At 42.4% G+C, this 24882-nt stretch overlaps 1 protein-coding gene across 3 annotated transcripts in view; it reads left to right on the top strand.

Moving 5' to 3' along the window:
* Nucleotides 1–24882, top strand: part of slc8a3 (solute carrier family 8 member 3) — a 105541-nt gene that overhangs the window by 2859 nt on the left and 77800 nt on the right. For 2 of the 3 annotated variants that reach the window (XM_030391993.1, XM_030391991.1), the window contains exon 2: nucleotides 7927–9794. In XM_030391993.1, coding sequence (XP_030247853.1) covers nucleotides 8014–9794 — 1781 coding nt within the window. In that variant the 5' untranslated portion in view covers nucleotides 7927–8013. Of the gene's footprint in view, nucleotides 1–7926; nucleotides 9795–24882 lie in introns of those variants that run through there. The other variant, XM_030391992.1, reaches the window with a different exon arrangement.

Below are 24882 nucleotides of genomic sequence, written 5' to 3'. Positions count from 1 at the left end.
GTGTTTTCTATAACATTCTATAATAATGTAGAATTATTTAGGTGAAGGCCTCAAATTAGTCGACCAGGTTTTCTGCCCGACATTTTTCTACATACTCACTCCATTCAAACACCAAACTATTTGTCTCAATCACGACGTTATTGCTTCGATTTTTATAATTGATATAATTCATAATTTCAGAGATATTCAACATTTTTCAGCCATTTCTTTCCCATAAAAGCAGTGGACAGAATGTAAAAATAATCCCACATTTTCGAACTTTTTCAATCTATTTCAAAGCATATCTTCTCATCCACACTTCCAGATAGAAACTCCATTCCAACTTTGAAATATTCCACAATTTGTCTACATTCAAGGTTGCATTAATCTTTCAAATCCCATTAAAACTTTTGAAATTATTCAACTTTCTTTGAAACTTTTTCGTATCTCAATTATAATGGGAGTCAATAAGAAATCCCTTTATACCCACTCATTTTCAAACTCTTCTCCCTCCTTCATACATTCTCATAAAAACTCCATTCAAACTGTGAAACATTCACAGAGATTCAGACTTTCTTGCATCGTTTCAGCTTTTTCATAGCATTCTAACTTTCTGCACAGTCGCAGTTCAAACATTCATAACCTTTCAGCAACTTTCAGATTTTCGCATTGGTGAGTGCAGAGGAGCTCCAAAAGATTCACAACCCTTGTCTTCAACTTGCTCTCATTCACACAAGGCTCACTCCAATAAAACAATGACAAACATCAGCTCGTAGGAAAACTTGTAATGATTGCAAGAGTGGGTGTACGGAGGCAATCAGACAAAATCTTTGAGCTCGGTGGGCTTTTAAATGACAGGAACATTCACCAACTGCTGCATTAACTCCTGCATTAATATCTGGAGTCAGGCAAACACATCCACTTCTCTGAAGTGCTCTCCTCACCACAATTCTTGACAACACACACACAAAAACATCACAAAGTGCTCACAGGACTCTCTCAGTTTCTACTATATGATTATTTGATGAAAAGCAGTTACTGTTTTTGAGGGAGACGCACGAGAATGTGAGGTGAGCCTCAGCTAAACTCACAATAAGATCAGCTCTGTCAGTCCGTTACCACGACCATCTTAGCTACCAACACCATGGCAACCAAGAACAATTGGGCCAACACACACACACACACACACAGATTTATCAATGAGTCAGTTTAATACACACAGTGACACACACACACAAATGAACACAGCCACAGTATACTTTTATTTTAACTATATTCAACTATGATATTTTCATTAATTCGAGCCAGAAATCCATTTAAATATTTAAATATTCCCAATCTTTGATACATTTAAATTTATTTAACTTTTGAGTTCCAATTCAGAGTATCTGATTCATTCTCACTGTAACATCTCTTCCTTCATTCTCCATCAGCTGCTTCTCGACACAATTTCAAGCCTGCATCACATTTAATATTTTGAATCCTTCATTCTCACCCAACTATAAGGACACTTCAATCTCTTTAAATAAATGCAAAAAGCCGTCATTTCAGTTTGGCCTTAGCTCAGGGTTTCAAGAAACCCTACCTTTCAAAAACATTTTTTTTCATATATTCTGGACATTATTCAAAGCTTTCACAGCCAGCAATGCACATTTACCTTCAAATATTCAGAATCTTTCATATATTCTGGACATTTTTCAAAGGTTATAGTGATATTGTCTCTTCGGCGTAAAACCACCTTAAAGGTCTCAAAACTAAATACATTTAAAGGGGCTTTGTGGAACTTCTCTGTTGTGCTTGAAGCCGGTCCTGAGACGAGGTACTCGACACCGTGCAGAACGTCACATCCTCTGGACTGTCGCAGAAAATCCGACATGACTCCTTCACAAAGAAATCCACAGTCCAGCTGCATTAAACGACTTAAACAAATCATCCACAGGCTTGTATAGGCGTGACGAGCAGGGTCTCATATTTCATGTCACGTTAAGATACGGTCACGTAAAGCCAATAAAAAAAGGGATTAATACATGTTAATTTCTATAATCTTTTACACAGCTTCCCTTAAATCAGTTGGAGCTCAGATGACAGTTACTATCCTCTGATCTTTATGCCACGTCAGGCTTTTCCACCCTGACTGTGACATTTTTTGACTTTGTTTTACTTGGAAGTTAGTTACAAAATACCTGAAGGTGCAGTGTGAGATATTTGCACAGGTATATCCCTAAAACATCAGTTCAACCGTCTTTGATAATGACTTTTTATTTGCCTGTCTTACTAGCTGGGAATACATCGTTGTATTAATATTGACTCATGAAACTAAGTAGATTTTTGGAGTTTTATATTCTAACATGGATGAAATAAATATATATAATATTGAAGCACCAAGCCAAAGACTCTGTGTTATTTGATTCAGTCATATTGTGAGTTCTACTTCCTTTATATTTTCAAAATAAAATAATAGCTAAAAGTTGTGTAAATTAAGTTTAAACCTCCAATCTAACGTCCAAGTTGATTTTTTGTCTCATTCCCAGCTCGCCAAATACTGATGCCTTGGGATTGTTGGTCGGGTCAGTGTCAGTATTTGACGAGTAGAGAATTCTCACAAATTTGACCTTTAAGTGGGTTCACAGTCAACTACTTGTGGTTGCAGAGGTCACAGTGGGGTCTAATTGGAATATGTCAACGCTGAACTTCACCCTTAATTTAGATTCGTCAGACCCAATGTGGCTCTTAAGTTCCTGTGCAGCTTTCTCTGAACAACTTTCACTCTGTCAGTTGATTTTAATACTTTTTGGAAGCTGCTGAGCAGTCTTGATTACAAATTTAAATTATAACTCCAGCGACAGCCCGCCCCCTGCATTCACAATGCAAAACACAATCCTTAAAACAGTAATTAGTATGCAAATTGTTTTGTGTTGCTCCTAATTTAGGGGTCACGGCTCTAATGTCTGTACACACAGAGAAACAGAGGCGCTCAGTCTGCGTCACCTGACGGTTCTAATGCAATTTGTGCTGAGATAGAAAATCAATTATTCAAATACAGAATCCTGCCCAGGTCGCACACCTGAACAGTGTGTCTGAGGGCTTAAATGTAATTACTTTAACAAGCTTTACATTATTGTTTAAGACAACCTGCATGTCTCTTAAGTGATTTTTTCAGTCAATCAACCAATCCACTGATCAATCAATAAATCAATGATCCCCTCTTGGCCATGTTAACCAGTGTTCTAACCAGTAAGATCTTGTGAAAGGATCAACATTTCTGTGCCATCATGTGGTTTGGTTTCAAAAACAGAAGCACTTTGCTGAAAGTTTAGGGAAAGATTGTGGTTTCAGTTAAAGGTGCGATATGTAAGAATTGTTGTCAAGTTGAATTTATACTCAAAAACAAACAGGGGGCAGCATCATCAGACAGAATGCCTACAGCTACTGTTAGCTACTTAGCTCAGTTAGCCATGCTAGCTCCAGACTGGTAGCTTGGAGCACCAGAGGGTGTGTGTACCTGAAGGAGCCTGGCTAGTTAGTTAGCACAACACAAAACATTGATTGATTCATTCATTTGAGTTAATGTTTGACTGCTTTTACCTGCAATATTACACCTTTTTTAAATATCAATACAGTAAAAACATCACATGTTTTAAATCAAAAACAGCCTAAAAAGGTTAAATAAAGCTTTAGTTGCTATGAATAGATATTGTAGAAACAAATATGTATCAATATAGCTAGATATACTACTAATTAACATTTCCTCATTATCCCGCCTTAAAAAACACAATCTGGATGAAATTACACTTCTTTGAAAACATATATGCTCTCGCAAATTAGCACCATAAAACTGTAATTTTCAGGAGACAGGACTGTTATGAAAGCGAAATGATAAATGGCCGAACTGCCCCTTTAACAGCCTCTCGTGCTCTCAGGCCATGGGAGTCGAATTAAGAAGATTATTAGAAGTAGTAATGGGAGAGTGGTAGAGGTCGTGCAGGCAGTTAAGTAATGCTTGTGTCAGTAGCAGTAGAGGATGTAGTAGTGTTGAAATTGAAGGTTGAGGAACTACAAGAAATAAATTGATCACATATTTTTTAAATAATTAGACTTACGATGATTAATGGCGTCATTTAATGTGTATTTTGGGAGAGCCGGAAATGAGCACAACTGTAGTTTACAAAATAATGTTCCCAGGCACGATTTTATTCAGTGTGTGATATTTATATTTCTAATGGGACGAGGCAGGAGGTAGTTAGGAGGATATCGACTCCCTCCGTCCAGTGTCACTGTGCGGCCTTATATCTTTAAAATTCTCCGTGTCACTCTGGCAGTTTGCTGTTGGATTCATGGGTATTTGGCTTGTTTGTCATTGTGTTGCTCCTCTGCTTATCCAGGCTAGGCCGGCACATTTATTCTTTTGTTATCACTGTCCTCCTTCCATACTCGGTTTACAAACAAAAGAGTTCCCCGGCTGTCTGTATTAAAGCTGCAGGAAATCACAGCGAAGGAAAGGAAGATCCATTTTATTCATAACAACACTACCTGTGTGTGAGTCGTCTGACTCACTGGATGTGGACCGCGGGTACAAACCTGCCCATTTGCTGACCATTAAGGCAGTTTGTTCCTCCCATCACGCTATCTGCCTGTTACTGTTTTCAAAATCCCCTCCTGTATGGGAAACAACACCAAACACGAAACCAACACATCCTCACAGCTAAACAACTGGATAGGTTGATTGCCAGTGACTCCCAAATCAACTTATAAGGAAGTTTCCAAAACAAAACTACTGTTGCAGCACCAGCGACAGAAGATTAGGCACGAAAATCACTTAGTTAGGTCGAGGAAATCATTGCAGTTTGGCCACTAACGTACATAACTTCAGTTACGTAATGTATGTGATGTTAACTACATTACTTAACAGTGGCACTGTGAGGACTTTTTGCACAACACGACTTCCTCCTTTGCTGCTGTAATAATTACTTAATTTCCTGGCCTGAATCCTCACTATGTTTTGTTTCCCTGCTTTCATAGCGTAATTTCGCTGTAGCAGGCAGATGTTTCAGGTGAAAAAGGTCTAGTAACACTGCATTAACAGCACCAAATAAAACACAATGATAGCGAGTTGGTTAGCAACCCTGCTAGCTTGTGAGCAAGAATCAGATACTTCCCTCAGGAGTTGGTGGTGACCAAAAACAGAGCTAAAAAATGGTAAACGAAGAGTTAATATTCACATTCAAAAACTCAACTCACTTACTTCTAATGTTACTTCCACCTCTGCTGTGTGTGCAGGTCAACCTTACAACTTAAGATGATAGTATGTCAGAGTTGTGTTTACAGCTTCTTTTCACTGCCCCATTTGGCCCTTTTAAAAATATAAAAGAATAAATGACAGTTTGGATTTAGGGTACTGTTCCTCTATTACATCACCGAGCCACTAAATGTCAGTTTCTGACCATCAACCCCAGCTGGCCACCATGCAATAAAAAAAGACAGGCAGAAGCCGGCAGGTCAGCCGTGCTTCTCTGCTTCTAAACCTGGAAGAGGCCCTTCCCTCCCAGTCTCCCAAAACAAGATCTTATTTTCAAATAAAGGCCATTCACAGTTTGGTAAAAGTCAATAGTTGTAATTTGAGCCTTGCACACACTTTCTTCATTCCTGAAAAGTTTACTTTTGTGAGTGAGTTTCTGCAAAATCTCTGATTTCCAGACCCAACTTTTCTCTAATTAAGTTACAACTTTGTCACTCAATTATTTCCCTGTTGTTTTTGTTTGTGCTCAGCGCCGTCGGTTCTCACAGGGATTGCATAGTTGGCTCACGTCCATATCAACGGCTCTGCTGATTCAGTTAAATTTAAGTTCCTTGTCTCCTGCTTCTGCTGCCGTTTGCTGTCACCCCCCGTTCTCTCTATCCTCCAGATCAGTGCGCCGCTCTGCAATCCACATCTTTTTTTTTTTTTCATTTTCATTTCAAGCTGTGATATCCGTCATTTTTACACTTCTGGAGCGACATATCTCTCTGAATATTATCAAGGTTATGATCCCTCAAAAGACATCATAATGATTCTGCCAGTGATGCAATTATATGTACCTATGAACCATTAAATGAGAAATAGTACGAATAATTTATTCCGGAATAGATTAATTGGTTTTGTTAATGCCTGAGTTTGCACACAAGACGTTGATAGAAACTTTGCCAGTTTTTTCTCATTAGGTGTGTGTTGACACGGCCCCAGGATTCAAAGACAATATTTGGCTTCAAACATGCCAGCTCCTGTTTGACTGTCCACACCTCCACTGAACATTTTGTCAGCCGTCCAAACTGGCCACTGGTCTGTCTGGATGATAGACTTCTAAAAATATCACCCGGGTAGTTATTTTGAGTCCTTCAGAGTTAAATCAACTAAGAAAATCTGCGTCACCTATGCCATTTAATGGAGGCTTTTATCAAAAGTGCCTTTAAGTGCCGTGAGTGCGCATTGTTCACATTTTAGTGCGGAGCATAAGAATGCACTTTTAGGCATGAATACTCCAAGTTTAACTAAAGCGACAGGAAACAAGTGTGACAGTAATAAAAAAAAAAAATGTAATCCTCCAGTGAATTTAGGACAGCATGATTAACTTACACAGCCCGAATCTCTCTGAAGAGATTATTTTAATTCAGACTAAACTGCCTGTGTGTCTCAGGGGCCCTAAGGTGTGGTGGAGGCTGCTGGAGAGAGGCCCCCACCCATCCCGCCGAAACTGCTAAATAATCACAGGTACGCCTGAGAAGAAAGCCTCCCTGATAAATCCCCCGTGTTCTGTCTTAAAGCTGCTCACGTCTTCTAAGTTTGGGGGCTGGTTAACTGCTCTTCATGCTCCCGTTGCCTCTGGCCTCAGCTGTTAGCATCAAAAGAATTGTCGAGTCCGATCGCATAAGAGCTGAAGAGGTGCATAAGATGCTTAGCCGCGGCTTTTTATGAGTTCGGACAATGTCTGGATTGTTATTGTAATGCTGCTCTCTCTGGCGGAAGTGGTAAGTGTGCATTTAGGGCTCAGTGTATAATGAATTTGGACGGGACATCTGTACTCTTTGATTCAGTTTGCCTCTTGACGGTCTCCTGCCTCCCCTCTGCTGTTTTTTTTTTTTTTTTTCTTTTTGCCAATGCGACATTTTGGACAGTGCTTAGTTTGGCAACACTGCACGCCTGCTGAGCGAGCTGTTTGGTTCAGAGCTGTGTATTACCCCTGAGATTTCAGACAATCACGCTCAAATCCACGTTATCGGGCACACTTACCCACATCTGAACCGAAAATAAACTTTTATGATTTGAAATGAGCCCACGGGCTATTTTTCTGTTTTAAACAAGCGTTATCTGCATTGTTCACATAGTGGTTTTCAGACCTCTAAGCATGGGTAAGTGTTTTCCAGCCCGCCTCTCATAAATAACATAAAGGTCTCATGACTATGCTGTTTGTAAAGACGGCAGAGACTCATTGAAGTCTTGCAGAAGTATGGTGGGGTAATTCAAATTCTTGCACTCATATAAAATTCAGAAATTCTTTGTGTGTTTCTCCCTGTGAAATGCAAACTCACAGGCTAACACACTTTTGCGACTACAACTCCTCAAACTTGGGAATTACATTGATGCTGAATCACACTTCCATTATGTGATTAAGTGAATTATTGAATCCTTATGCGACTAAAAGATGAATGCATTCTAAGTTCCAAAAGTAATGCATTCAGTACATTAAGTATTTATTGAGAAATAGACGCTTTTATGTATCTAGAAGGAAGATAGAACGCAACAAGACGCAATCGTTTAACCACCGTTGTCCCTGTTTGAACGTTGCTATTTGATGACCTGGGAATCAACAATCAACTCTCTTCCTCCAGAATCAAGATTCAGATTGTTCTCGTATCTTTAAGGTGTGATGTAACATCCATGTAATCCCTGTTGTTTCTGTGTCTTGTGTTTAGGTGGTGGGTGGAGAAAAAGCACAGCCCAGTGCTGGATCCCAGAGGGACTGTCAGTGTGGTAAGGACCCTTGAGAAGAAGAAGGGTGCATGGAGGGTTCAAGGCCTGTAAAGCCAGGGTCGTCAGCCTGCCTCTGGTTGGGGCTGGTCTCTGTGGCTGTAGCCTTCCTTTGCACAGAGGCCCGGACGACCCCGAGCCCTCTGACAAGCCCCAGCAATGCCACCTGCTCGGGAAACTCCAAGTGTCACGAAGGGATCATCCTGCCGATCTGGTATCCTGAGGATCCGTCCATGGGAGACAAGATCGCACGGGTCATCGTGTATTTTGTGGCAATGATCTACATGTTTCTCGGAGTGTCCATCATTGCTGATCGCTTCATGGCAGCCATTGAGGTCATCACTTCCCAGGAGAGGGAAATTGTCGTGAAAAGGCCCAATGGGGAAACAACCACCACCACGATCCGGGTGTGGAATGAAACAGTCTCAAACCTCACCCTCATGGCCTTGGGCTCGTCTGCCCCTGAGATTATGCTCTCTGTTATTGAGGTTTGTGGACATGAGTTCAAATCGGGCGAGCTCGGGCCCTCCACAATTGTCGGCAGTGCAGCCTTCAATATGTTTGTCATCATTGGCCTCTGTGTGTCGGTCATTCCCCAAGGAGAGGTACGCAAGGTCAAACACCTCAGAGTGTTCTTCATCACCGCTGGCTGGAGCATCTTCGCCTACATCTGGCTCTACATGATTCTGGCTGTGTTTTCGCCCAACGTAGTCCAGGTCTGGGAGGGTCTTCTCACGCTGGCTTTCTTCCCCATATGTGTACTGCTCGCCTGGGTAGCGGACAGACGACTGCTCTTCTACAAGTTCATGCACAAGAAGTATCGCACTGACAAGCACAGGGGCGTCATCATCGAGACGGAGGCCGAGCGCTCCAAGGGGATCGAGATGGACGGTAAAATGGTCAACTCCCACTTCATGGACGGAGGTGCGGCAAGCAATCTTATCGGCTTGATCGAGAGCAAAGAGGTGGACGAGTCCCGGCGCGACATGATCCGCATCTTAAAAGACCTGAAGCAGAAGCACCCAGAGAAAGAGATGGATCAGCTGGTCGAGATGGCCAACTATTACGCTCTCTCGCACCAGCAAAAGAGCCGTGCCTTCTATCGCATCCAAGCTACACGCATGATGACAGGCGCTGGAAATATTCTGAAGAAACACGTCGCAGAGCAGGCGAAGAAGAGCACCAGCGTGCAGGAGGTCCACGTGGAGGAGCCAGAAGAGTACGTGTCTCGAATTGCGTTTGAGCCCGCCGTCTATCAGTGCCTGGAGAACTGTGGCGCCGCCATTCTGACCATTTCCAGAAAGGGTGGCGACATCAACAAGACGATCTACGTGGATTATAAGACGGAGGACGGCTCGGCTAACGCCGGGGCCGACTACGAGTTCACAGAGGGAACAGTGGTGTTCAAACCGGGAGAGATGTTCAAGGAGATAAACATTGGCATCATCGACGACGACATCTTTGAAGAGGACGAGCACTTCTTTGTGCGGCTCGGTAATCTGCGCGTGCTGGAGACTGAGGACGAGGTGCTGTCCGCCAACAGTCTCCCCTACCCGAAGGCCATTCTGGGCTTCCCTACTGTGGCCACCGTGACCATTCTGGACGACGACCACTCAGGCATCTTCACCTTCGAGAGCAGCTCGGTGCACGTCAGCGAGAGCATCGGTATAATGGAAGTGAAAGTGCTCAGGACTTCCGGAGCGAGGGGGACGGTCATTGTGCCTTTTCGCACCGTGGAGGGACTCGCCAAGGGAGGAGGGGAGGACTTCGAAGACACCTACGGAGAGCTGGAGTTCAAAAACGATGAGACCTGGTAAGACAGCGACTATTTTTTTCCCTGGTGGTTGTAATGTGTTATTTATGTGTTATTGGTGATTTATTCAAGAGAAGTGCTCTGTAGTCATTAATAAGTTGTTTTCTTTGTGTGTTTTGCTTTTGATTTGCAGTTTGATGGTGATTTACTGTCAAGAACCGATAGCTACAGATTGTATGATGTGATAGCTCGCTTCAAAGCTGCTTTTGATACAAGGATGTTGCCTTCTTTGCCTCTTGACATCATTTAATTTCCAAACATACACTGGTAACCTATTAATATGCTGTTTGCACTCATCAGTGAATTTCTAAACGCTTTAGTCTTTACATGGCTAGACAGCGTACCCTCTCATCTGAGCGTGCACTCTATATCCCCTTGTTTTCTTGTCAAAAGATTTTGCTCTCGTCGGAGCGCAATCCTGCGTGTGTCGCATGCACCGGGGGATTCAACTTTGGGATTCGTCACACAACTGTGGAAACAGGAAGTCCCTAAGTAACCCTTCCTTGCCTCTCTAATCCCTGCTGCTTTTGTTTTGTCGAACTTCGGATTTTTTTTTTTTTTTATGTGCTCGTTGCCTTTTTTCCCTATTTTTTTTTCTGTGTCACTTCTGCTTCGATTCAAAGAAAGCAGTGTGGAAGAACAGGAGCAGGATAAAGAAGACAGAGAAAATTACAACAACAGAAGTCAGACTGGAGGTTTGATTCCCTCTGGGGGCAGCCATGTTGGAAAAGCTCGCAGTTTGTTTGTGATAGTGATGTTTTATGTAAATATGTTGCATAGTTGCACCATCTGTGTACGATACTGCACTACAAAACTGAGTGGGCATATTCAGCCTTGTTATTATACCAACATACTGTACTGTGGCACAAATAGCATCGGGGCCATGTGCTGTATGATCCTACTGCCTTTTGTCCCCTCGCATGTCAGCCGGTGCTCCGGGATACTGGCATGTGTACAAAACCGCGTCTCTTGAGAATTATTGATTTGTTTATTTCACAGCTTGCACCCCGCTCGCATCTCACACGTTGGTCTGCAGGCGCTGAATCAAACTGACATGCGTACGTGGCATCGCCTTCTCCGTCCAATCAGGACCCTCGCAGCGTGCCGTTGCTCACCGGTCTGTGCTCCAGGGTGTGACTTCCTGAGGGTTGAAGCAGCCCAGGAGACCAGCGGTGGGAGAATGAGTGTCGGGGTGATCAGCACGCTCTTGGGGCCCGCTGAGCTCTCAGGTTTTTTTTTGTTGCTTGCTTTATGTGAGAGATGCTTTGTGTGCCGGGGCCCGCAGGCTGCCGGGGGAGTCGAGGGGAGAGATGCGGAGAAGGACTATCATTATGAGACTGCTGTGATGTTGTTGGCATTGTGAGGGAATGCTGGTGTATCGATCCGTTCATTGTGCTGCGCGCTGTGCGGCGAGTTAGATGTTCGTACAGTGCAGCGCCGCTCCTTTGTGAGAGCGCACAACTCGACACGCTGTGAATTGATAAATGCTGGTTGTGATCTGATAGAAGAATCAGACTTAATGGCTAAATAATTGCCGCTTCCCGAACATTTCACAGAACATGAGGGACCTGCGTCAAACGTGTCTAATCACCATCATTTATGCAGTCATCACACATCTCATAAATTAAAAATATTGTCACTGAATCAATAAAAATGTGCAATTTGGAAGAAGAATCAGATTACATGTCAAAATAATTAGTGCTTTAAAAGAATAATGTGATACCGCCCTCCTGTCTGTACGGTGCTTATGTAGCTGGAGCCAGCAGGCAATTAGCTTAGCTTAGCATAAAGGCTGGAAACATGGTGGGAACGGCAACACAATTCATCCACCAGCACTTCAGATCACTAATTAACATGTTATATCTCATTTGTTTAAATTCCCCCTCCGGTCAAAACCTTTTTTCTTCCGGTTCCTACAGTTGAACGTTTGAGCTTTACATAATTCATGTGGAGGGGATCTCCAATCCGTCTAAAAACAAGTGTAAAAACAACCGATCGCGGGGAGTTATGTTCACGCTAACGGTGAAAGCTGATCAGCTAATGAACGTGAGCGTCTCTAACGAGGGTTAATGATGCTTCATGCACTGTTTTAAGGAACCCGGCTGTAAACTGGAGAGAAGCGTTTCATACATCCTTGGATGGACCTGCACTACTCTGCCTCTGATCGGTCAACAGACTCAACCCAAGGCATTAAACAATCGTGTTAGCGTGATGATATCCTTCTGGACAAAAGAAAGTAGGTCACTAAGATGCAGCTTTTTCAGAGATATTTAGTATGATATACAACATATTTTATATCGTACGTGACATTGTGGACCTCAAAAAAACGAGTAACGTGTTAGATGACACTATAAATATGATAAACCAGAAACTAGATCAAATCTCATTAGCAGGGCTTTATATTATCATATATATTTATATATTCAGCACTGCTAAAAGTAATACAGAAGAATATGTATTAATGTATAAGTGTGTGTGTGTATAGGAGCATAATGTATGCATTATGATAGATATAATGTGTTATTAAGTGAGCTTCAGAGGTGTTGCTATGCAGATTTGTTAACGTTGGACGAAGCCAAACGAGCTATACTCACTTATCTCTAGTCTTTATACTAAGCTAAGCTAACTGGATGCTGGTTGTAGCTGCAGTATGAGGTAGACGCCGACACATCCTATATTATTTAACCTTTATTATGCCATGAAGACGTGATTTATTATTTAATTAAAACATTGCATGTAGATGAAATGTCAGGCGTGTCAGTTTGAGGGAGCCCGAGGTCAAACCGTCCGACTTTTGACCCTTTTAGCAGGAGTTAAAATCATATAGATCAGCTATAAATTTAAACATTTTCAGTGACACTGCAAAGAGTTTGCTGTGTGATTATGAAGAAAGTGGTCTCGTTGACATACGTGCAGTTTTATATTCATTGACACGCACAAAACCAGTCAGGACTTTTACTGTGAAGGGGCAGCATGAGACACATTGTGGATATTACACTAAACCTACACAGTCAGCGCTGATTAATGCACTCGCTATAGAGTGATGATAACTGTTATATGACTTCTGAAAACATACAGGACATTATTCAGCTGAGTAGTTAAAACAATGAAGATTGTTCATATGCATGAACACGCTCGAGTATTAATATGAAAATCTTTCCTCCCCCCTTCAGAGACTTCTGGATCTTTTTGTAGAAATGGCAGACGGCTGTTACAGAACTCCCAACAAATCTCCAGAAATTTCCATAATTACACTTGGATAGTGATGAATTAGATTTCGTGTGCATCCATAAAAAAGACAAAGAGGAGCAGTGGAAGTGACAGCTTCATCCAGAAGCATACTAGAAGATTCATGAGAACATTTCCATACACAAAACAAAAGGGGATGAATGTGTAGAATATTCACTAAAGGCATAATTACATTGATGTTTCTTCCGCCGCCTTGAAAGCTTTCCTCAGGGTCGTTTTCACGCTCGCGACAAGAAAAAAATAACTGAATTTATTTGCCTGCGAAGCTTTCACATCCATATTCCAACTGTGGCTTGTATATAAATTGACAATGGAAATGTAATGTTTATTTCCATTTTTACATAGATGTTGAGGACTCACTCTTCGGCACATGGTTAAAACAGCCGCCCGTCCTGCAGCTCAGTGGGTGTTAATTGCGAGGACTAAACGAGAGTGGAGTGTTCTCCCCGTGTGAAGGACGAGGGCTTTTTTTGATGTCCTTTAGGACAATTAGACCTCATAATGCTCCGGCTCTTATGTTCTTCCTTTCTCTCGCCCCCTGTTTTACCAGGCATTGACTCTCAATCTCTTTTGACACACTTCGGGCCCATTGTTATCAACCAGAGTGAAAATTTATTACAGTCCTAATCTGGAGCTCTGGAATACATCACTCCACGTCTTAGTGAGACAATAGTTCTCAGCATGAAGGATGAAGTTTAATAGTTTCTTGGCGTCTGTGAGGTGACGGACATGAAGCTCATTTACACATCATCAACTCAGTCTCACATCAAGATTTGAAATGGGTACATTGACCACTAGTGCAAGAAGTCTTACTGAGTTAATATATATTTTTTTAAATAATTTTTTGGGCCTTTTTGTGACTTTATATGACAGGAAACAGGGCGAGAGACGGAGATGACATACAGCAAAGGGACAAATGTCAGATTTGAGGTTTTGTCAGATGTGTCGATGCCACACGACTGTCCAGTTTCTGTCCATCAAATAAAAACATTTCTGTAATTACAAGTGGGAAAAAATATTTTTTAATTCAAATTTTAGCAAGCAATATGCGCACGTTTCATTTTCATGATCTTCCGTGTGGTCGTCAGTTGGTTTGTTCTTCAAAATAAGACGTCCGAAGAAGTCTGCTTGGACGTTTGTAAACTCTGAGAGACGTCTTTTTCACTATTCTCGAACATTTTACAGAAAAAAAAAATGATATCGATTGTGAAAATATTCTTTAGTGGCCATAAAACCTTTTTTTTTAAATCCTCTTGTAACCCCTCAGATTAATCTGGAGACCTTTCAGAGGGGTCCTGACCCCCGCGGTGGGAACTGCTGGTACGGAGCGAGTTTGTCTCTGAGAAAAATGAAATGGCTGAAGGTTGCAGGCTTCTGTTTTTCCTTTGACCCAGTGGAGATAACACAGCTGTTAGGTGGAGGAGCTCCGTCCCCGGGGAGACGGATGTTTAACAAAGCGCTGATGGATTCATAAACAAATGAGTGGTGTGCAGCGGACAGTCCAGGATCAGCTCAAGTAATTGCCGCTGCGGTCACGCCTGTGTGAGCATGACTCTCCTGTGCTTGTAAACCTGCCTTTTAAAAAAAAAAATGTATAAATAGCATCATAAGGAGGAGTTGCATTATGCTTCTCATAAAAAATAAAATACGGATTTGCCCTTTCCCCTGCTTACCTACCCCACCTCCTCCAGCTCGTGCAGCGCCCTCGCCCAACCTTTTTCCTTAATATCTCTTGAACGTGTGGCTGTCACCCCTCCGGGCGTCATGACTGACAGAACACATGTCCACGCTGATCCTCATGCTGCTGACCACACAGCTTTTCCCCCTACCAGCACTTTTCCAGGCGCCCTGGAATAGACCCGTGAGGTTTACCTTACCTACCGCCCCGCAGCCAGCCCCCTCACACACAACCAGGATCATCCCGAGCTCAGCTAATCATATTCAACGCTGCGCTTCTGTTGTTTTATTCATGGAGCGCCATAGTTTCTGTTTTCTCAATAATTGGAGTGTGTCTTTGTATTTTTTTTACAGTGCCTCGGGGTGCAATCGCACTTTGTTTTCTTTGGTAATGCCGAGAAGTTTGTTTTGTAGTATTTTTGCATTCGCTTCATTACAGTTTACGTCTGGATGAAAGTGAGCCGGGGCTTGTAAACAAATGTCACGTTGACTCGCACGTGGCTCTTTTTTTTTTGGGCAGTTCTGGTTTTGTGATCGAGTCATGTCTGAGAATTTGGCAAGACTGATGAAAATTTGTCATTGTTTAAGCACCATTAAACTGTTAGCAATATAGCCAAATGCTAACATCAGCATGCTAATAAGCTCACAATGAAAATTACTAATGTTTACCAGGCTTACAATCCTTTTTTTTTTCATTTTTAAGACGCTCTCTTTGCTTCTTTCTTTTTTCAAGCGTTTTTCATCACTTGGCCTGTTTGCTAGTATAAGCTCTGTAATCGGTAACTTCCCCTGTTGGACATGCTACACATGGTTAGTTTTTTTAGATCCTACAGTTCAGTTGTTGGGTTCATTTAACAGAAACCATTAAACCCGACAAATAATTCATTCAGATTTGCCACAATGCTAAGCAAAAGAAATGAAACAAAGCGGTGGCTCCTCACCTTTTGTGTCCATTCTTAGATAACTTATATTCCCCTGATCCGTAAGAGTCCAGTGATAAAAAGAGTCAATACGCTTGTGAGGTCCATCGCTCGCTGTCTGCCAATTTTCCTCGTCAAACAAAAACCTGACCTCCTCTGACAGGAGACATATTTTCTGTTCTTCCTGCCCGGTTTTGTTGAATATGTTGGTTTTTTGTTCTGCTTCTGCCTACAACATGAAAGCATCACAACCTTTTTTTGCTAAGTTTCAAAAGCGACTCAGTTCTGGTCAGACAGAGCGCAGTTTTCGCAGCGGGTGGCGTCTTTTATTAAACTTGGCTGAATGAAAAACACATGAAAATAATGATTAACGATTTGACAGTAAAAGGATTCATAGTCAACAGAGACCTGGTTGATCTGAGGCTATAGTAGCAAAGCTTCCTTCTTCAGTTATTTTTGGTGAAAATAATCCAAAAGTTGAATAATGCATTACTCTAAATAGTCCGTAACCAAACTTCACCCCAGCAAACAGACACTGCCATCCATCGAGCCACACGTCTTTCACGGCTTCAAACGAGCGAGGTGAATGCATTTTAGAAGCGGTTACAGGTCATACAAGAGCATGAAGCTGTTCTCTGCGCCACAAACACTTTCCCCTCTGATATCATCTGAAATCAGTTTGTTAAGCCCCACTCATATAAAACACATCCGGAGACGCACAGCACTGGAAGATTCATGAGAACATTTCTTATCTCAGCAAACTTATTGTAGCTTTTGCACTTTGGCTCCTGCTTACAAATACTGTACGCACACACACACACACACACACACACTCGAGAACACACACACGCACTAACTCACACATGGGGCGAGTAGCAATAAATATGCTGGCCCTGCGTTTGTTCCTCCCAGTTGGGAGAATGCAATTAAGTTAAAGCTTATTTATAACACAATTCAGCGCGGGGCTTGTCGCCAGCTCCGAGGCTCCCCCCTGAGTGTTTGTGTGTAAATCTGACCGGGGATCATATATTCAGGCTACCCAAACTTTTGACAGCCTCTCCAGGCTAATAGAGTTAGGATGGAGGTAAGTGCATCAGTTTGACCCGTTCGACTGTCAAAGCGTTTTAGCGGCAGTGTTTTAACAAATAAACGCTGCGCTTTTTTCATAATTGAGCTTTACACGGGGAAAAGATGACGTGATGCCCGCTCTTCATGTACACGGTAATTGATGGCGTAAACACTTTAAAATTGTTTGTTTGTAAAGTGAGTTATTTTAAATGCTTGGTTGACAAAATGGTGAAACTGTCACAGGCTGGATCCCCACAGAAGTTTTAAAAGTTGAGTTTCAGGGATCTTTTTTTCCGCAAGAGAAACATGTGAGCATTCACAGTATTCAAAACAGAGTGTTTCCCTGAGCGTCATTATTTGAGGAGTTGGGAATGAGGCGAGGAAAGGCTCCTACATTACCCACAATGCAACTTACATCTCTGAAGGAAATTCATCAGATTACATGCAGCTTCCTCTGGAGCCGCAAACCGCTTTATAATACTCTTTCCCCTTGTCCATTGGTAACTCCTCAACACTTGTTAATACTTATAATAATGAATGTGAGTGAATGTCTTGTGAACAAACATGTGTGATATGTCAAATAAAACATTTATCTTTTCTAGTTTTTGGGCGGACCAACCCTTTAAACTGTATTTAGCTCCAGAGGGCAGCTCCGCTCATTTTTAATTAGTTGCCGTCTCGCTATCACGCTGATTGATTCTGATCCAAATCTTGCTGGAAAGCTTCTGCGTCTCTTTTATATTTCACAGACGCCGAATCCAAAACTCGTCTGCAAAACACAAACAAAAAACCCTCCCAGAACACGCCGTCTTCCAAACTGTAACATCCGCACGATGTTGTGATCATCCGCAGCCTGAAACCTGAGCACACTGTGGAATATTAGGGATGTTTCTTTAATTAGCGTGTGAGCTACTTTGTGAGTAGACAGTTCAAGTACTCTGAAGCTGCCTCCAGACATATCAGATGTGCTGTAAATAGGAACTGCCTGCTGGGAAAAACTTCTCATGTCTGCCCTCCTGGAGGTGACAAGTAGGACTATGTGGGAACTTCTTATTGGCTGTGATGGTGGAAGTGTGTATATATATATATATATATATATATATATATATATATATATATATATATAAAAATATGGTAAACAGAGAATAATAATTCCATTTCACAGTTGTGTAAAGTCATCTGAGACTGATGACTGGAAAAATAACCCCCGATGATGTCATCAAGGTTATCTCAGCTCAAGTTTGGAGGCTGCGCATTTAAAAAAAAAAGACAGCCGGGTTTCAACTCAGACCAGAAAACTGCCTGATGTCACCGTCAAACTGTCACAACTCCTCCTAAAATAAATAAAATGAATAAAACGACCATCATCCTGGCGAAGCCCCGGAACCAACTGGTGGCACTTCCTGTGAATTCCCTCCGGATCTCTGTTTCCTCGCTTCCAGCGTACTATTTGGGGACGGCCGCTCAACCTCAATTGAATGTTGTTTACTCACAAGGTAGCTACTAAACTAGGACGTTAACTACTTGTAGCTCGCTTAAACAGCCGGTGCATATCTGCAAGTGAACGTCACAGCAAAACTCACGGTTACGCTCAGGACAGGGGCTGGCTGACTCACAACTTTTTAAAAAAATGCTCTTTTAAAAAATCGTATGCTTCACCAATAAAACAGACGGTGTGCTGCACCTTGTATTTGACTCTGGGAATGACTAATTTGTGATAAATGTATTAATAAGACATGAACCTATAATGAGAATTAACTTCAGCTGCAGCCCTCCTTCTTACAATCCTAAGGCCAAGGTTGGTAGTAATTATTTTCAACATCGGTTAATCTGCTGTTTGTTTTCTCCATTAATTGATTAGTGGTTTGGTCCCTAAAATGTCAGATAATGGTGAAAAATGGCCTCCGTAACTTCTTAAAGCCCAAGGTGACTTCTGCTAATTGCTTTTTTTTATCTGACCAACAGTCCGAAACCGAAAACTATGATTTATTTTTGTTTATTTCTTTCAGTAAATACGTTTTTTTTTTTCGTCCAGATTACTTTTCATCTACTACTAAAAAGCAGCGGATCGTTTCATTTGAGAAGCTGCAACCTGGGAACTGTTTGCATAAAAACTCCCTGAACGATTATCAAAATACTCGTTTTATGTCAGATGACTAATCGGATAATCAAATAATCATCTCAGCTCTAATCTGGATCTCTAACCGGTTTCAGAGTCTGTAGCTCCACACAACGATTCATTTGGTCTGTATTTAGGTCTGAACTTGACAGAGAGCTGCAGAGTGGTGCGTTCAATACAGGTCACTGCTCTTATTTCATTCCCCGCCTGCCAGGGGTGACAGTCCGGGGTGCGGGTGGAGGTGCCCCCTCTCTCCTGCCCCTGCACCCACATCCAGCATCTGCATACTTTGATAAAGGTCAGTCCCGCTCCACAGCACCTTCCTCCGTGCACAGAGCAGCAGCATTAAGACCAGAAATCGATGAAGCTCACAGCGAGAGGAGGCGAGGGTTTGTTTTTTTTTTTTGCTGCAAAAAGGCTGCAGGAGATGAGAGAAGCTGTCGTCTTTTTTCTCTGTTGTTGTCTTGTTTTTCGTGCCTGAAACACTATTAGAAAAGCATATGACAGTGAGGGGTCTGTTTGCAAATTTTCCAACGTAGAGCCGCGATTAGAACGTGTGAGTTCAGCTCGTGGCACTTGACGTCTGACCGAGACAAAAAAAAAAAAAGCTTCAGCAAGCAGCCCTGAAGGCAGCTGAGAGTCAGGACAGCTGAATGGATGAATTCGAATGAGGCTCGTTTTTTTTTTTTCCACCCTATTTTTTATTATGACAGTCTGTTTCCATAAAATAATAATCTGTGTCATCCCTGCTTCACTTAAGGTGGTGGCCTGTTTAATAAGTGCGGAGTGGAGCACTGACATTTCCAACTTTAAAAAATAAAGATATTTGGTATGATTATGTGATACCACTGGGAATAAACATTTAAATTATTATATTGTAATATGTGAGTGTGTCAACTTGCTGCTGGAGAGAAGGGAGTGACCGAGTGCAGCTGATGTCGGTGTATTGATTTTCAATATCAAGCTAATCATGCTAATTTTCCAAGAACGATTTCTGTCCATGACCAAGTTTTCTTCAAGTTTTAATAAATTATTTTTAGTGCAGGTCATTTATCAAACAAAAATGTGAACGTTAATGGCTCCAGTTTCTCAGATACGAAGGTTTACTGCTACTTTCTCTATTTTATATCGTATATAATGTGTTTTCTTTCTCAAATAAGACTTGAAGACCTGAAAAAACGCTTTATAATAACTATCATCCATAAATAGTACATTTATAGTTTAAACTATTATATGATCAGTTGAAGCTAATCTTTATAAACATTTATAATTGTTTAATATGTGATTTATCCCAGTTACAAAAAAAGTATTTTGATTTCTCACTTTACATTTTGAGAACTTGTGATGGAGATTTTCAAAATAAAAGTAAATGTGTTTATAGAAGCAGCTGGAGACATTAGTCTGCATATTTGCTTGAAAGAGTTTTTTTTTTAAAGATTGATCCAGTGTCAACATTTTTGAACTATTAAAGGATAAATTCACCTGCAAATAAAAAAATCAGTCATTATCTGCTCAGCTCCGTGCTGATGGAAAGTTGGATGAAGTTTCATCGTCCACAGAACATTTTCTGGAGCCTCACAACAACAACAACAGAAACATGCTCCTCCAGCTTGTCCAGCATGACCCAAGCTTCAGGTGGATATTTTTTTAAAATGAGTTTATTTTCTCCCACGGTGCTCACTCAAGCTCGTATAACTACTTCAGACGGGGTGCACGCTAACGCTTTTAGCTTAGCAGCCAGAGTGAAGATTTCAGCTTCCAAAAAAAGGGGTGTAAATAACATCTTTTCAAATCAATAGGGGATCTCGGAGCTTTCGAGGTTTGGCTCAGGCAACGTGAGCTGTGTGGAGCCTCCTTATAATGTTTTTTTCCCAGTTGACATCTACTTCGCCTGTTCATGAGAACGCTGCAACGCTGTTTTTTCTGGGAAGAAGAGATGTTTGTGGACCACGAATCTTCAAACGACTTTCCGCTGACATTGGGGGTGAATGGATAATGCCATTTTTTATCCTTTAATCTGCAATTTATCATGAAAGATATTAAATTCTACATTCCTTTATTAGACTAGCAGGGGCTGAGGAAAAAGGAGGGATGGAAGAGAAGTTGACTCATAACCCAAATCCGGCTTCTAGATAGAAAAAAGCCGGTGCTAAAGACTCATCGCCGCTCTGCTCTGGTCCGATCAGCCGGTCGGTCACATTAGTGCTGTGAACCTCAGCTGATAACCCTCCTCTGTTTGCCCTTTGACTCCGGACAAATGCCGTCCCGTCATGATTTGGTGCATCCTCGCGGGGTTGTCTCGCATTAAAGGAAGCGCCTGTTTCATCCCTGGAAAGTCACACTGGATTCTTTGTTTTCGTGCCTGTGATTTGTGGACGTTTTTGTTCAGCTCTTCATCTTTGATTATCAGGGTTACAGCAGCCTCCTCTCTACGCTGCCCTCCATCTCTGCAGTGGGGGGGAAGTTCTCTCCCCATATAACACCCCCTGAACCGATCCTCTGCTGTGATCTCTCTCCAGTTTAACTCTCCACAGTCCTACAGGACTACTCTCCTCCTCTTTCCTCCTCTCCTCTCTCTCTCGCTCCGTGTGTCAGGCCGGACCAGCATGCTCTGCGGGCAGCTCAGGGGACCTCCTTTAGGGGGAAACTCGCTTCTCCACATTATTCCCAGGGTGCTGCAGCAGAAAATGCGCCAGAATGCATCAGTAGTTCCTCGCTACCCTTCCCTACCCTTTTTCCTTTTTCCCATGCTTCCTCCTCCTCCTCCTCCTCCTCTTTCCTCTCCCTCTTTCTCATCATTTTCCTGATGGTGCAAAAGCAGGCATGGATCTCGACATTCATGTATCAGCTGTTTTTCAAAAAAATCGCTTGATTTGTGTTTCAGAGCTAATTTAACTCTGCCAGTCGCTTTGCAGGAGCCAGCAGGAATAACGAGATGATTTCTTCCCAAAAAAAAGAAAGAAACAAAGAAAGAAAAAAAGCAACTTTTTTAGTTTTCTATTTTTAGATCGGATGTCTGTTCGAGACTCTCTTATCACAGATTCTTTGTATTTGCCGAGCAACATCTCCCCGTCCTTAGAAGCCCGCTGCTGATTAGCGCCGTTTATGATGCTTTGATGAGCCTTGTGTGATGGTGTGTCTTAAAGAGAGCGGAGGCAGCGCAGACGCCGATGAATCTTCTAATCAGTCGAGGGAAATCTTTTATTTTGCATCGCTCCTCGACTTCTTTTTTTTTTCTTCTCTTTTTTTCATCCCGTCCGTCTCGACTTTGCTTCCCGGAGGAAAAGTCAGATCCCCGAGGCACAAGCTGGCCAAACTCTCCCCGGTGCCTCGAGGACAGAGCTGGAGACAGGCTGCAAGCTCAACCCACATTGGATGCCTGTGTGTGTGTGTGTGTGTGTGTGTGTGTGTGTGTGTGTGTGTGTGTGTGTGTGTGTGTGTAATTTCTCCCTGATGGATCTGTGCTGGTGGGAGAGAAGGGTTCACTCAGGAGAGGGAAATGGGTCTTTTGTGTTCCTCCTAATCCTCCCTGTTGATACTCGAGTGGCAGGCCTATTAGCAGACTTACGCTCTGCAGCAGGGGAAGGGTTACTCTCAGGGCTTTCCGCGCTCTCCTGGATGATCATATTTACATCGAGGAGGGGTTGCAGAGTGCGCCACGTCCCTTAAGAGGTTGAAAAATGAATGTGGTAATAGGGCAGCAATCCCTCCCATTTAGGCCTCTCAACGGGGGGAGTGCCGTCTGATAACTTCGAGCCCCGAGGATTTCGGCAGACAGCACAATACAAATCGCGGCGGGAGAAGTCGAACACAGGGGGATTGCCGCGGCATCTTGACAGGAAGACGTGAGCGGAGGCTGCACACGGAGAGGTTAAAGGTCAGCCCTGCAGAACAGGAAGGAAGATGCCCCCAAATCGATGCAGCTACTCGACTGTTTCCGTCTTCGTCGACTTATTTAGCTGGATTTCTGCTGCTGTGGTGTCAGTTTTGTTTCTTTTGGGAAGAGATGCTGGTTGAAATTCCCTCCGGGTTTCTTTTCTCACCTGTGGAGTTCCTGTCTCGTTTTGTATGTCTTTAGCCTTTGTTAAAGAGTCTCAACGTAGAGTCCAGGTGTTAGACGTCTGTGTTAATGTGTTTGTGTTTGACAGGTTTTTGGAATTCAGGGTCATCGGGTCTAAATTTTCAAAACTCAGCAGTGACGGGATGTTCATCTGCAGATAGAGTTTGTTCCCCGTCCGGTGAGCTTCTTGTTGACCTCTGATGTTTTTTTTTGTCATCGTTTGCCACCTCTTTTTTTTTTTAAAAAACCTCTCTTGGTGATTTTAGTTTACCCATGGAGTCCTTTATATTTTATAAAACAATATACTCAGCAACAGGTTTGAAACAAGCTGGGCTGCAGTGGTGTACATTCAACTGAACTTTAATCTTTTATGCTATTTATGAGTACTTATTGTGCAGCATAAAAAACATTTTATCAACACCTACCTGTCCATGCTCCAGTCTAAAAGTCCTTTTATTTTTATCAAAACAAGTAAATATATCTACCAGTGCTGTTAACTGGCAGTGGAGTTTCAAGAATTTTATGGTCCTTATAAAGTGTTAGACTTGTTTTAAAGAAAACGTGTAAATATTTTTTTTAATATTGACTATGGTTCAGTAAATTTAAAGTAAAGATTAAGCGGGCCAAGTATGTTTCTGTGGTTTGCATAAACGTGCTGAGAATATGTCCTGGCAACTGTGGGGTTTGGCATCTTTGAGCACATTTTTTTTTTGGCCCACAGAAAATATTGTTTTGGTCCGTTTACAAAGTTGTGTTTGCAGCGTGTTCATCCGCCTCCATGTGCCCCGAAAAATAACCTGAGGAGGCAAGAAAAATAAACACTTCATAGATTTTTCTTTTTTGCAGTGTGCCTCCAGTGCCGAATTGTGAAATGAGTACATGAGGTTTGGTTGATCCCTGTGTCATGTTAGCTTTAGTTACATGCTAACTGACTCTAATGACACATTGTCAGTGTGGTGGGTTTTCATCTGGAGGCAGTCTAGGTGGTCAACGCTGGCCCATGCAGGAAGGCCAGAAATGCCAGGGGCGTGGTAATGGAAGTGGAGAGGGTAGGGGAGCCATGGAGGGTCAGTTTGGCAAACAAATGTGCCCATGCTGCCCCTCTGGGGTCCAAGAGACGGGTAGAGCTGTCATGTCGAGGGAGCTGGCGAAAGATGAAGAGGTTACGCTGCTGGGATCACAGCTCTGCCAAGGCCTCCGGGACCTCTTTCTCTTTACAACACTCAACCTAATCTCCTCCACTATCGCTCCTTTCATTTCTCTCTCCTTTTCTTCTTTTCATGTTCTTGTGTCTCTTATCGTGTCAGGGGCCCTTGTTCCTGGCTCGCTTTTCACTCTTCCCCCCCCCCCCTCCATCGAGGCATTTTTCCCTCGGTTTTATCTCCCCAAGTCTATTTTTCAAGAAACCTTTCTTGGATTGTTTCATCCTTCTATTTTCTCCACATGTTCCTCCCCTTCATCTACGTCTTAATTTCTTTTCATTAGAATCGCTCTAATTCCATTTCATTTCCTCTCACCCCCCCCCCCCGCTGTTCATATTTATTATTTAAGCCCTCAGCAGCGCCTCCGTATGTGCTTCCCCCTCTTTATAGACGTTGGCCTACTTCTGTCTCAACCTGTGATTGCACTTGGATTGAGGGTGTCACAGCACCGGGGCCGATGTGTCAAACTTGTGGGGCTCCGGGTGGTTGACATAATGCAAAGTAACATGCATATTCCCCTGTGCATTGTAGGGCTGACATTGTGCTATTGTGCACATTCATTTGCAAACGACATGACTGAACATAACATAATTTTTAAATTGAACATTTTTTGTCTAAATGGCATTGTATCTATTGATATATGTTGCATAGCTGATCATGTACGGTAATGAGAAACAACTCCTGACGGTTCTTCTTCACAGCAGTCAATCATGGCGGTACAAAATAGAGTTTTTGATTGTTTTAAAACTATGGTACGATGTGCACGGGACTAGTATTACCAGGGGATGTCGTC

The sequence above is a fragment of the Sparus aurata genome, chromosome 16 (assembly GCF_900880675.1).
Source record: "Sparus aurata chromosome 16, fSpaAur1.1, whole genome shotgun sequence".
Lineage (NCBI taxonomy): Eukaryota > Metazoa > Chordata > Actinopteri > Spariformes > Sparidae > Sparus > Sparus aurata.
The sequence above is the reverse complement of the archived record's forward strand: the minus strand, read 5'-3'. Positions and strand labels throughout refer to the sequence as shown.